This window comes from Parasteatoda tepidariorum, chromosome 4 (genome assembly GCF_982258835.1).
Source record: "Parasteatoda tepidariorum strain Cologne lab strain chromosome 4, Ptep-v5.0, whole genome shotgun sequence".
Classification (NCBI taxonomy): domain Eukaryota; kingdom Metazoa; phylum Arthropoda; class Arachnida; order Araneae; family Theridiidae; genus Parasteatoda; species Parasteatoda tepidariorum.
Window position 1 is genome coordinate 111,769,546 of NC_141758.1, and position 14,117 is coordinate 111,783,662.

A 14,117-nucleotide genomic window follows, 5' to 3' on the forward strand; every position below is an offset into this window, starting at 1 on the left:
ACTTTGAGCTGGCTTCAGAGAGGTTTGACAAATTAAAGAGGAGATTTAAGAATGATAAATCCTTGTTTGAAGAATATAAAAAAGTTATAAAAACTTACGAAAATGAAGGGATAATTGAGAAAGTTAAAAACACTGATCCCCAAAATTATAAACAATGTTATTTACCTCATAGGGCGGTTATAAGAAACGACAAACTAACTAGCAAATTAAGGATTGTATTTGACGGTTCCGCGCATAAGAAAAATGAATTGTCTCTTAACGATTGTTTGTATATTGGGCCAAATTTATACCCAGATATATATGAACTTATGCTAGCGTTTCGAGAAAACAAGATTGCTTTTATAGGGGACGTTCAACAAGCTTTCTTACAAATAGGGATTAATGTAGAAGATCGAGATGTCACAAGATTTCTTTGGTCAGATGACCCCGATAATGATTCGTCTACAGTAATTTATAGATTTTGCCGCGTACTATTTGGTATCAACTGTAGCCCTTTTCTCTTAGCGGCTACTATTAAAGAGCATATTAAAAAGTTTGCAAAATCAAAGCCTCTTGCGTATGAATTACTAAATGAAAGGGTATATGTCGATGACGTCATAGGGGGAAGTGACAGTATAGATACAGCATTTCAAATAACTTCTGATTGTGTTGAAATATTTCGGGATGCGGGCATGGTATTGAGAAAGTTTCAAACAAATGATACAAAATTACGTGAATTATGGAAGAATGCAGGTATAGATGTTCAGAATGAAAAGGAATCGTTAGGTCAATCATGCTTTCCATTTAAAGTTTTGGGAGTTTGTTGGGATCCTAAAAAATATGTATTTTACTTTGAGTCCAAATATCTGTTAAAATTGATAGACACAGGGCAAATAACAAAACGATTTATTTTGAAAATCATTGGGCGTATTTTTGATCCAGTAGGATTTTTGGGACCCTTTACAATGCTTCTAAAATCTCTAGTTCAAAGCATTTGGAAAAGCGGATTGGAGTGGGATTAAGAGCTACCCTCAGATATGGAAAATCAGTGGCGCGAAATATGTAAACAATTCGGTGAACTTAATGATTTGAAAATACCGCGTTATTATTTTTTCGAAGCTTGTGTCTATCAATTTTAACAAAGAAATTATAAGTTCACAGTTACATATCTTCTCTGACGCCAGCTTAAAGGGTTATGGTACAGTTGCCTATATCAGATCAGAAACTAGTGATGGGCATATTTCTACATGTTTTGTTTCAGCTAAAAGTAGAATTGCGCCCCTCAAAATGATAACATTACCACGACTTGAGCTACTAGGTGCCCTCCTCTCTGCTAGATTATTTCGAACTATTACTAGAGCCATAAAAATTCTGTGTGACAGTTTCTTTTGGTGCGATTCCTCTATTGTGTGTTGTTGGCTAAAAACTCCTGCCATTCGTTTTAAACAATTTGTGCGTAACCGATTGGAAGAAATTCAATAGATTACTCAACCTAAAGACTGGTTCTACTGACCCGGAATTGACAATCCTGCCGATCTTATTAGTAGAGGTGCTTCCATGAGTATTTTGAAGAATTCCGACATTTGGTGGAAGGGGCCACCTTGGTTGTCCCTTCTGACCGAAATGTGGCCAGAATTGAAACTCTTCAAAGAAAACGATGAACAAATTGAGTATCGTAAAAATGAAGTCACCGTTATGAAATGTGTAGATGGTGAAGAACTTGACTTGATAAATATCGCTAACTTTAGCAACCTCGAAAAAGTTGTTAGAATCATAGCGTGGGTAGTGCGATATTTGAACTGTTTAAAGAAAGTTAAGCCGTATATGGACACTTTGACTGCAGAAGAGCTCCGAAATGCTGAAGATATACTAGTAAAGCTTACTCAAGCAAAATTCTTCGAAAGTGAGATACGAACTCTCCAATCTAGTTTGCCTATTCCAGCTTCTTCTACTATTTTCAATTTAGCTCCTTATCTTGATGAAAAAGGTATCCTGAGAATCACAGGAAGATTGGACAAAGGAAATTATTCTTTTGATGAGAAAAAGCCAATGATCATACCAAGACAGTCTAAATTTACAGAGTTGCTTGTTAAGCGAGAACACGAAAATGTATTTCATTCTGGAGTAGAGAGCACTCTAGTAAAAATTCGGAGAAGATTTTGGGTGCCTAAAGGAAGACAATTAGTAAAAAAGGTTGTCTCGAAATGTTTGATTTGTCGCAGATACACAGCCAAGCCTTCTACCCAAATGACTGGACAGCTTCCAAAAGATCGAATTAGTGAAACTCCTGCTTTTACTGTATGCGGAATTGATTTTGCCGGACCAATCTACATCAAGGGTGAAAATGGAATAAAGAAATCATATATAGCCTTGTTCACATGCGCAGTCACGAGAGCAATACATCTTGAATTAGTCACAGACATGTCTACTTCAAATTTTCTGCTCGCATTCAGAAGATTTCTCTCTAGAAGAGGTGGTTGTCATACAATCTACTCCGACAACGCCAAGACTTTTAAATGTACCGATAAAGAGCTTCAAAGATTATTTGATATTTTGGAAAATTCCGAATTCAAAAACTTTCTTGCTGCTAAAAGAATATCCTGGAAATTCAAAGTCCAACTTGCCCCTTGGTGGGGAGGATTTTATGAAAGATTGGTAAAAAGTGTCAAAGAGCCTCTAAAGAAAATAATTCGAAAAGCTCTCTTAAATTTCGAAGAGATGACCACTATATTGACTGAAATTGAAACCATCGTTAATCTTCGACCCTTGTCCTACGTCACTAACGAAATTGGTGAACCGGAAATTCTTACCCCATCACAGTTTTTAACCCCTGGTAAAGAAAAGGCAGAGTATCCAGCCCATTTCATAGAAACCATCCATAGAGAATCCACCAAAAAGATTCTTATAAAAAGAAAAGAATACCAAGCTACATTATTGGCTAATTTATGGAAGCGCTGGAAGGAGCGCTATTTGTTTAATTTGAGATCTGCACACAACTTTACTTCTCCTAACCAAACAAAATGTTTGAAAGTGGGAGATGTGGTTATGATGGAGGGCACCACAAAATCAAAACTATTATGGGACATAGGTATTATAACAAAAGTATTTCAATGGCGTGATGGACTTGTAAGATCTTGCCTTATTCGCAAATCCAACGGCGGATATAAACGCCCAGTACAACTTATTTATCCTTTAGAACTCAATGACTGAAATGAACAATGATAATGTTTTTATTTTAATTTTCTTATTAGATTATGTTTTTTTTTTTTAATTTTCTTTCAAGTGAATATTTGCATCTCATTTCAAATTTATTTGCATTTAAATGTTATTTTTTTAATATGTTTATGTTATTTTTGTCTAATTTTTATGTTTAAAATTTTAGTGAACTCGGAGGAGTTCAAGTGGGGAGTGTTGAGGATTTATAATAGCAGATGGCGCTGAGCGCAAACAATTTTTTTATTATTTTTTTCTTCACTTCTTAAGTTTCAGTTTGGATTTAACCACTGAACCACAATGAAATAAAATCCTTTTTAATATTACAATTTGTGTAATTATTGTTGAATTCGAGTCACCCTTTAAAGATAGGAAGCGCGAAGTCCCTCTTCACTGTTAGCCCGATTTTGAACCTTAATATTGACCTATAATATTTAAGTTAGACCACATATTATATTACAGAGAAAAAGTGTACCCTTGTACGGGAAATAATTATAGGTGACTTAGGGGGTACACTATGTATATTTTAAAAAGTGCATTAAAGCAAGGAAATTCGAAGACACTTTTCAATGTTAACTAACGGCACGGTATCGGACCTTAATATTGACCTATAATATTTAGTTGGACCAGGTATTATATTACAGGGTAATAGTGTACCCTACCACAGGAAATGTTCCTGTATTTTACTATGTGTGCGTATCTAAAAAAAGTGTTCGGAAGAGCTTAAAATGAGGAAATTCGCCTTCTAAAACCCTTTAAAGATAGGGAGCGCGAAGTCACTTTTCAATGTTAACGTAAAGCCCGATTTCAGACCTTAATATTGACCCATAATATTTAAATTGAACCACATATTATATTACAGGATGATAGTGTACCCTAAATCGGGAAATAATTATAGGTCAATTAGGGGGTACACTATGTTTATTTTAAATAGTGCATTAAAACAAGGAAATTCGAAGACACTTTTCAATGTTAACAAAAGGCACGGTATCGGGCCTTAATATTGACCTACAATATTTTAGTTGGACCAGGTATTATATTACAGGGTAATAGTGTACCCAACCACAGGAAATGTTCCTGTATTTTACTATGTGTGCGTATCTAAAAAAAAGTGTTCGGAAGAGCTTAAAATGAGGAAATTCGCCTTCTAAAACCCTTTAAAGATAAGAAGCGCGAAGTCCCTCTTTACTGTTAGCCCGATTTCGGACCTTAATATTGACCTATAATATTTAAGTTGGACCACATATTATATTACAGGGAAATAGTGTACCCTAGCACGGGAAATAATTATAGGTGAATTAGGGGGTACACTATGTATATTTTAAGTAGTGCATTAAAACAAGGAAATTCGAAGACACTTTTCAATGTTAACTAACGCCACGTTATCGGACCTTAATATTGGCTTATAATATTTTAGTTGGGCCAGGTATTATATTACAGGGTAATAGTGTACACTTCCACAGGAAATAATTATAGGTCAATTAGGGGGCACACAGCGTGACCCTAAAGTTTACTATGTATGCCTATGTGAAATAAAGTGTTCTGAGAAGCTTTAAATGAAGAAGTAAGACTTCTAAAATGCTTTAAAAATTCAAAGACATCTTTCAATGGTTAACTAACGAAAGGCGCGATATCAGACCTTAATATTGAGCTATAATATTTTAGTTGGACCAGGTATTATATTACAGGGTGATAGTGTACCCTAACACGGGAAATAATTATAGGTCAATTAGAGGGAACACAATGAGTTCCAGTATTTTACAATGTGTGCGTATCTAAAATAAGTGTTCGGAAGAGCTTAAATTGAGGAAATTCGCCTTCTAAAACCCTTTAAAGATAGGAAGCGCGAAGTCACTTTTCAATGTTAACGTAAAGATCGATTTCAGATCTTAATATTGACCCACAATATTTAAATTGGACCACATATTATATTACAGGGTGATAGTGTACCCTACCACAGGAAATAATTATAGGTGAATTAGGGGGTACACTATGTATATTTTAAATAGTGCATTAAAACAAGGAAATTCGAAGACACTTTTCAATGTTAACCAACGCCACGGTATCGGATCTTAATATTGGCCTATAATATTTTAGTTGGTCCAGGTATTATATTATAGGGTAATAGTAAACACTTCCACAGGAAATAATTATAGGTCAATTAGGGGGCACACAGCGTGACTCTAAAGTTTACTATGTATGCCTATGTCAAATACAGTGTTCTGAGAAGGTTAAAATGAAGAAACAAGCCTTCCAAAAACCTTTAAAAATTCAAAGACATTTTTCTATGTTAACTAACGGCACGGTATCGTACCTTAATATTGACCTATAATTTTTTAATTGGACCACGTATTATATTACAGAGTACTAGTGTACTCTACCACGGGAAATAATTATAGGTCAATTAGGGGGTACACAGCGTGACCCTAAAGTTTACTATGTATGCCTATGCGAAATAAAGTGTTCTGAGAAGCTTAAAATGAAGAAATAAGCCTTCTAAAATGCTTTAAAAATTCAAAGACATCTTTCAATGGTTAACTAACGCAAGGCGCGATATCAGACCTTAATATTGACCTATAATTTTTTAGTTGGACCAGGTATTATATTACAGGGTAATAGTGTACCCTACCACGGGAAGTATTTATAGGTCTATTAGGGGGTACACAGCGTGACCCTAATGTTTACTATGTATGCCTATGTGAAATAAAGTGTTCTGAGAAGCTTTAAATGAAGAAATAAACCTTCTAAAATGCTTTAAAAATTCAAAGACATCTTTCAATGGTTAACTAACGCAAGGCGCGATATCAGACCTTAATATTGACCTATAATATTTTAGTTGGACCAGGTATTATATTACAGGGAAATAGTGTACCCTACCACAGGAAATAATTATAGGTCAATTAGGGGGTACACAGCGTGACCCTAAATTTTACTATGTATGCCTATGTCAAATAAAGTGTTCTGAGAAGCTTAAAATGAAGAAATAAGCCTTCCAAAAAGCTTTAAAAATTCAAAGACATTTTTCTATGTTAACAAGCGAAACGGTATCGGATCTTAATATTGGCCTATTATATTTTAGTTGGTCCAGGTATTATATTACAGGGTAATAGTGTACACTTCCACAGGAAATAATTATAGGTCAATTAGGGGGCACACAGCGTGACCCTAAAGTTTACTATGTATGCCTATGTGAAATAAAGTGTTCTGAGAAGCTTAAAATGAAGAAATAAGACTTCTAAAATGCTTTAAAAATTCAAAGACATCTTTCAATAGTTAACTAACGCAAGGCGCGATATGAGACCCTAATATTGACCTATAATATTTTAGTTGAACCAGGTATTATATTACAGGGTAATAGTGTACCCAACCATGGGAAATAATTTTATGTCAATTAGAGGGAACACAATGAGTTCCTGTATTTTACTATGCGTGCGTATCTAAAATAAGTGTTCGTAAGAGCTTAAAATGAGGAAATTCGCCTTCTAAAACCCTTTAAAGATTGGAAGCGCAAAGTCCCTCTTCACTGTTAGCCCGATTTCGGATCTTAATATTGACCTATAATATTTAAGTTGGACCACATATTATATTACCGAGTAATAGTGTACCCTAGCACGGGAAATAATTATAGATGAATTAGGGGGTACACTATGTATATTTTAAATAGTGCATTAAAGCAAGGAAATTCGAAGATACTTTTCAATGTTAACTAACGGCACGGTATCGGACCTTAATATTGACCTATAATATTTTAATTAGACCAGGTATTATATTACAGGATAATAGTGTATCCTACCGCTGGAAATAATTATAGGTCAATTAGGGGGTACACAGCGTGACCCTAAAGCTTACTATGTATGCCTATGTGAAATAAAGTGTTCTGAGAAGCTTAAAATGAAGAAATAAGCGTTTTAAAATGCTTTAAAAATTCAAAGACATCTTTCAATGGTTAACTAACGCAAGACGCGATATCAGACCTTAATATTGACCTATAATATTTTAGTTGGACCAGGTATTATATTACAGGGTAATAGTGTACCCTACCACGGGAAATATTTATAGGTCTATTAGGGGGTACACAGCGTGACCCTAAAGTTTACTATGTATGCCTACGTGAAATAAAGTGTTCTGAAAAGCTTAAAATGAAGAAAAAAGCGTTCTAAAAAGCTTTAAAAATTCAAAGACATCTTTCTATGGTTAACTAACGCAAGGCGCGATATCAGACCTTAATATTGAAAAATAATATTTTAGTTGGTCCCGGAATTATATTACAGGGTAATAGTGTACCCTACCACAGGAAATAATTATCGGTCAATTAGGGGGTACATAGCGTGACCCTAAAGTTTACTATGAATGCCTATGTCAAAAAAAGTGTTCTGAGAAGGTTAAAATGAAGAAAGAAGCATTCCAAAAACCTTTAAAAATTCAAAGACATTTTTCTTTGTTAACTAACGGCACGGTATCGGACCTTAATATTGACCTATAATTTTTAAATTGGACCACGTATTATATTACAGGGTAATAGTGTACTCCACCACGTGAAATAATTATACGTCAGATAGGGGGTACACTATGTTTATTTTAAATAGTGCATTAAAACAAGGAAATTCGAAGACACTTTTCAATGTTAACTAACGGCACGGTATCGGGCCTTAATATTGACCTATAATATTTTAGTTGGACCAGGTATTATATTACAGGGTAATAGTGTACCCTACCACAGGAAATGTTCCTGTATTTTACTATGTGTGCGTATCTAAAATAAGTGTTCGGAAGAGCTTAAAATGAAGAAATTCGCCTTCTAAAACCCTTTAAGATAGGACGCGCGAAGTCCCTCTTCACTGTTAGCCCGATTTCTGACCTTAATATTGACCTATAATATTTAAGTTGGACCACATATTATATTACAGGGTAATAGTGTACGGGATATAATTATAGGTGAATTAGGGGGCACACTATGTATATTTTAAATAGTGCATTAAAGCAAGGAAATTCGAAGACACTTTTTAATGTTAACTAACGCCACGATATCGGACCTTAATATTGACCTATAATATTTTAATTGGACCAGGAATTATAGTACAGGATAATAGTTTCCCCTACCACAGGAAGTAATTATAGGTGAATTAGGGGGTACACTATGTATATTTTAAATAGTGCATTAAAACAAGGAAATTCGAAGACACTTTGCAATGCTAACAAACGGCACGATATCTGACCTTAAAATTGACTTAATTCACTATTGCTCAAAACGAGTAAATTCGCCTTCTAAAACCCTTTAAAGATAGGAAGCGCGAAGTCACTTTTCAATGTTAACGTAAAGCCCGATTTCAGATCTTAATATTGACCCATAATATTTAAATTGGACCACATATTAAATTACAGGGTAATAGTGTACCCTCCCACGGGAAATATTTATAGGTCAATTAGGGGGTACACAGCGTGACCCTAAAGTTTACTATGTATGCCTATGGGAAATAAAGTGTTCTAAGAAGCTTAAAATGAAGAAATAAGCCTTCTAAAATGCTTTAAAAATTCAAAGACATCTTTCAATGGTTAACTAACGCAAGGCGCGATATCAGACCTTAATATTGACCTATAATTTTTTAGTTGGACCAGGTATTTTATTACAGGGTAATAGTGTACCCTACCACGGGAAATATTTATAGGTCAATTAGGGGGTACACAGCGTGATCCTAAAGTTTACTATTTTTTCCTATGTGAAATAAAGTGTTCTGAGAAGCTTAAAATGAAGAAATAAGCCTTCTAAAATGCTTTAAAAATTCAAAGACATCTTTCAATGGTTAACTAACGCAAGGCGCGATATCAGACCTTAATATTGACCTATAATTTTTTAGTTGGACCAGGTATTATATTACAGGGCAATAGTGTACCCTAACACGGGAAATAATTATAGGTCAATTAGGGGGTACACAATGAGTTCCTGTATTTTACTATGTGTGCGTATCTAAAATAAGTGCTCGGAAGAGCTTAAAATGAGGAAATTCGCCTTCTAAAACCCTTTAAAGATAGGGAGCACGAATTCACTTTTCAATGTTAACGTAAAGCCCGATTTCAGACCTTAATATTGACCCATAATATTTAAATTGGACCACATATTATATTACAGGGTGATAGTGTGCCCTAAATCAGGAAATAATTATAGGTCAATTAGGGGGTACACTATGTTTATTTTAAATAGTGCATTAAAACAGGGAAATTGAAAGACACTTTTCAATGCTAACAAACGGCACGATATCTGACCTTAAAATTGACTTAATTCACTATTGCTCAAAACGAGGAAATTCGCCTTCTAAAACCCTTTAAATATAGGAAGCACGAAGTCACTTTTCAATGTTAACGTAAAGATCGATTTCAGATCTTAATATTGACCCATAATATTTAAATTGGACCACATATTATATTACAGGGTGATAGTGTACCCTACCACAGGAAATATTTTTAGGTCAATTAGGGGGTACACAGCGTGTCCCTAAAGTTTACTATGTATGCCTATGTGAAATAAAGTGTTCTGAGAAGATTAAAATGAAGAAATAAGCCTTCTAAAATGCTTTAAAAATTCAAAGACATCTTTCAATGGATAACTAACGCAAGGCGTGATATCAGACTTTAATATTGACCTATAATATTTTAGTTGGACCGTGTATTATATTACAATGAAATAGTGTACCCTACCACAGGAAATAATTATAGGTCAATTAGGGGGTACATTGCGTGACCCTAAATTTTACTATGTATGCCTATGTCAAATTAAGTGTTCTGAGAAGCTTGAAATGAAGAAATAAGCCTTCCAAAAAGCTTTAAAAATTCAAAGAAATTTTTCTATGTTAACTAGCGAAACGGTATCGGTCCTTAATCTTGACCTATAATTTTTAAATTGGACCACGTATTATATTATAGGGTAATAGTGTACTCTACCACAGGAAATAATTATAGGTCAATCAGGGGGAACACAGCGTGACCCTAAAGTTTACTATGTATGCCTATGCGAAAAAAAGTGTTCTGAGAAGCTTAAAATGAAGAAATAAGCGATCTAAAATGCTTTAAAAATTCAAAGACATGTTTCAATGGTTAACTAACGCAAGGCGCGATGTCGGACCTTAATATTGTTTTATAATATTTTAGTTGGACCAGGTATTATATTACAGGGTAATAGTGTACCCTAACACGGGAAATAATAATAGGTCAATTAGGGGGTACACAATGAGTTCCTGTATTTTACTATGTGTGCGTATCTAAAATAAGTGCTCGGAAGAGCTTAAAATGAGGAAATTCGCCTTCTAAAACCCTTTAAAGATAGGGAGCACGAATTCACTTTTCAATGTTAACGTAAAGCCCGATTTCAGACCTTAATATTGACCCATAATATTTAAATTGGACCACATATTATATTACAGGGTGATAGTGTGCCCTAAATCAGGAAATAGTTATAGGTCAATTAGGGGGTACACTATGTTTATTTTAAATAGTGCATTAAAACAGGGAAATTGAAAGACACTTTTCAATGCTAACAAACGGCACGATATCTGACCTTAAAATTGACTTAATTCACTATTGCTCAAAACGAGGAAATTCGCCTTCTAAAACCCTTTAAATATAGGAAGCACGAAGTCACTTTTCAATGTTAACGTAAAGATCGATTTCAGATCTTAATATTGACCCATAATATTTAAATTGGACCACATATTATATTACAGGGTGATAGTGTACCCTACCACAGGAAATATTTTTAGGTCAATTAGGGGGTACACAGCGTGTCCCTAAAGTTTACTATGTATGCCTATGTGAAATAAAGTGTTCTGAGAAGATTAAAATGAAGAAATAAGCCTTCTAAAATGCTTTAAAAATTCAAAGACATCTTTCAATGGATAACTAACGCAAGGCGCGATATCAGACTTTAATATTGACCTATAATATTTTAGTTGGACCGTGTATTATATTACAATGAAATAGTGTACCCTACCACAGGAAATAATTATAGGTCAATTAGGGGGTACATTGCGTGACCCTAAATTTTACTATGTATGCCTATGTCAAATTAAGTGTTCTGAGAAGCTTGAAATGAAGAAATAAGCCTTCCAAAAAGCTTTAAAAATTCAAAGAAATTTTTCTATGTTAACTAGCGAAACGGTATCGGACCTTAATCTTGACCTATAATTTTTAAATTGGACCACGTATTATATTATAGGGTAATAGTGTACTCTACCACAGGAAATAATTATAGGTAAATCAGGGGGAACACAGCGTGACCCTAAAGTTTACTATGTATGCCTATGCGAAAAAAAGTGTTCTGAGAAGCTTAAAATGAAGAAATAAGCGATCTAAAATGCTTTAAAAATTCAAAGACATGTTTCAATGGTTAACTAACGCAAGGCGCGATGTCGGACCTTAATATTGTTTTATAATATTTTAGTTGGACCAGGTATTATATTACAGGGTAATAGTGTACCCTAACACGGGAAAAAATTATAGGTCAATTAGGGGGTACACAATGAGTTCCTGTATTTTACTATGTGTGCGTATCTAAAATAAGTGCTCGGAAGAGCTTAAAATGAGGAAATTCGCCTTCTAAAACCCTTTAAAGATAGGAAGCGCAAAGTCCCTCTTCACTTTTAGCCCGATTTCGGACCTTAATATTGACATATAATATATAAGTTTGACCACATATTATATTACAGGGTAATAGTGTACCTTAGCACGGGAAATACTTATAGTTGAATTAGGGAGTACACAATGTATATTTTAAATAGTGCATTAAAACAAGGAAATTCGAAGTCACTTTTCAATGCTAACAAACGGCACGATATCTGACCTTAAAATTGACTTAATTTACTATTGGTCAAAACGAGGAAATTCGCCTTCTGAAACCCTTTAAATATAGGAAGCGCGAAGTCACTTTTCAATGTTAACGTAAACATCGATTTCAGATCTTAATATTGACCCAAAATATTTAAATTGGACAACATATTATATTACAGGGTGATAGTGTACCCTACCACAGGAAATAATTATAGATGAATTGGGTGGTCCACTATGTATATTTTAAATAGTGCATTAAAACAAGGAAATTCGAAGACACTTTTCAATGTTAACTAACGCCACGGTATCGGACCTTAATATTGGCCTATAATATTTTAGTTGGGCCAGGTATTATATTACAGGGTAATAGTGTAAACTTCCACAGGAAATAATTATAGGTCAATTAGGGGGCACACAGCGTGACCCTAAAGATTACTATGTATGCCTATGTGAAATAAAGTGTTCTGAGAAGCTTAAAATGAAGAAATCAGACTTCTAAAATGCTTTAAAAATTCAAAGACATCTTTCAATGGTTAACTAACGAAAGGCGCGATATCAGACCTTAATATTGACCTATAATAATTTAGTTGGACCAGGTATTATATTACAGGGTAATAGTTTACCCTACCACGGGAAATAATTATAGGTCAATTAGAGGGATCACAATGAGTTCCTGTATTTTACTATGTGTGCGTATCTAAAATAAGTGTTTGGAAGAGCTTAAAATGAGGAAATTAGCCTTCTAAAACCCTTTAAAGATAGGAAGCGCGAAGTCCCTCTTCACTGTTAACCCGATTTCGGACCTTAATACTGACCTATAATACTTTAATTGGACCAGGTATTATATTGCAGGGTAACAGTGTACCCTACCACAGGAAATAATTATAGGTGAATTAGAGGGTACACTATGTATATTTTAAATAGTGCATTAAAACAAGGAAATTCGAAGACACTTTTCAATGCTAACAAACGGCACGATATCTGACCTTAAAATTGACTTAATTCACTATTGCTCAAAACGAGGAAATTCGCCTTCTAAAACCCTTTAAAGATAGGAAGCGCGAAGTCACTTTTCAATGTTAACGTAAAGATCGATTTCAGATCTTAATATTGACCCATAATATTTAAATTTTACCACATATTATATTACAGGGTGATAGTGTGCCCTACCACAGGAAATAATTATAGGTGAATTAGGGGGTACACTATGTATATTTTAAATAGTGCATTAAAACAAGGAAATTCGAAGACACTTTTCAATGTTAACTAACGCCACGGTATCGGACCTCAATATTGGCCTATAATATTTTAGTTGGGCCAGGTATTATAATACAGGGTAATAGTGTACACTTCCACAGGAAATAATTATAGGTCAATTAGGGGGCACACAGCGTGTCCCTAAAGTTTACTATGTATGCCTATGTGAAATAAAGTGTTCTGAGAAGGTTAAAATGAAGAAATAAGACTTCTAAAATGCTTTAAAAATTCAAAGACATGTTTCAATGGTTAACTAACGAAAGGCGCAATATCAGACCTTAATATTGACCTATAATATTTTAGTTGGATCAGGTATTATATTACAGGGTAAGAGTGTACCCTACCACGGGAAATAATTATAGGTCAATTAGAGGGAACACAATGAGTTCCTGAATTTTACAATGTGTGAGTATCTAAAATAAGTGTTCGGAAGAGCTTAAAATGAGGAAATTCGCCTTCTAAAACCCTTTAAAGATAGGAAGCGCGAAGTCCCTCTTCACTGTTAGCCCGATTTCGGACCTTAATACTGACCTATAATATTTTAATTGGACCAGGTATTATATTGCAGGGTAATAGTGTACCCTACCACAGAAAATAATTATAGGTGAATTAGGGGAACACTATGTATATTTTAAATTGTGCATTAAAACAAGGAAATTCGAAGACACTTTTCAATGCTAGCAAACGGCACGATATCTGACCTTAAAATTGACTTAATTCACTATTGCTCAAAACGAGGAAAATCGCCTTCTAAAACCCTTTAAAGGTAGGAAGCGCGAAGTCACTTTTCAATGTTAACGTAAAGATCGATTTCAGATCTTAATATTGACCCATAATATTTTAATTGGACC

General features: G+C 34.4%; 1 protein-coding gene across 1 annotated transcript; it reads left to right on the forward strand.

Moving 5' to 3' along the window:
- The first annotated feature begins 1,536 nt into the window (after positions 1-1,536).
- On the forward strand, positions 1,537-3,189 carry LOC122272882 (uncharacterized). Its single transcript, XM_087162350.1, has one exon. It carries the CDS (start codon positions 1,537-1,539, stop codon positions 3,187-3,189), a length of 1,653 nt encoding a protein of 550 aa, XP_087018476.1.
- Positions 3,190-14,117: the final 10,928 nt, after the last annotated feature.

Bases quoted from the DNA above. Each gene is read 5' to 3' on its own strand.
- LOC122272882 (XM_087162350.1), top strand. From the start codon at position 1,537: ATGAGTATTTTGAAGAATTCCGACATTTGGTGGAAGGGGCCACCTTGG.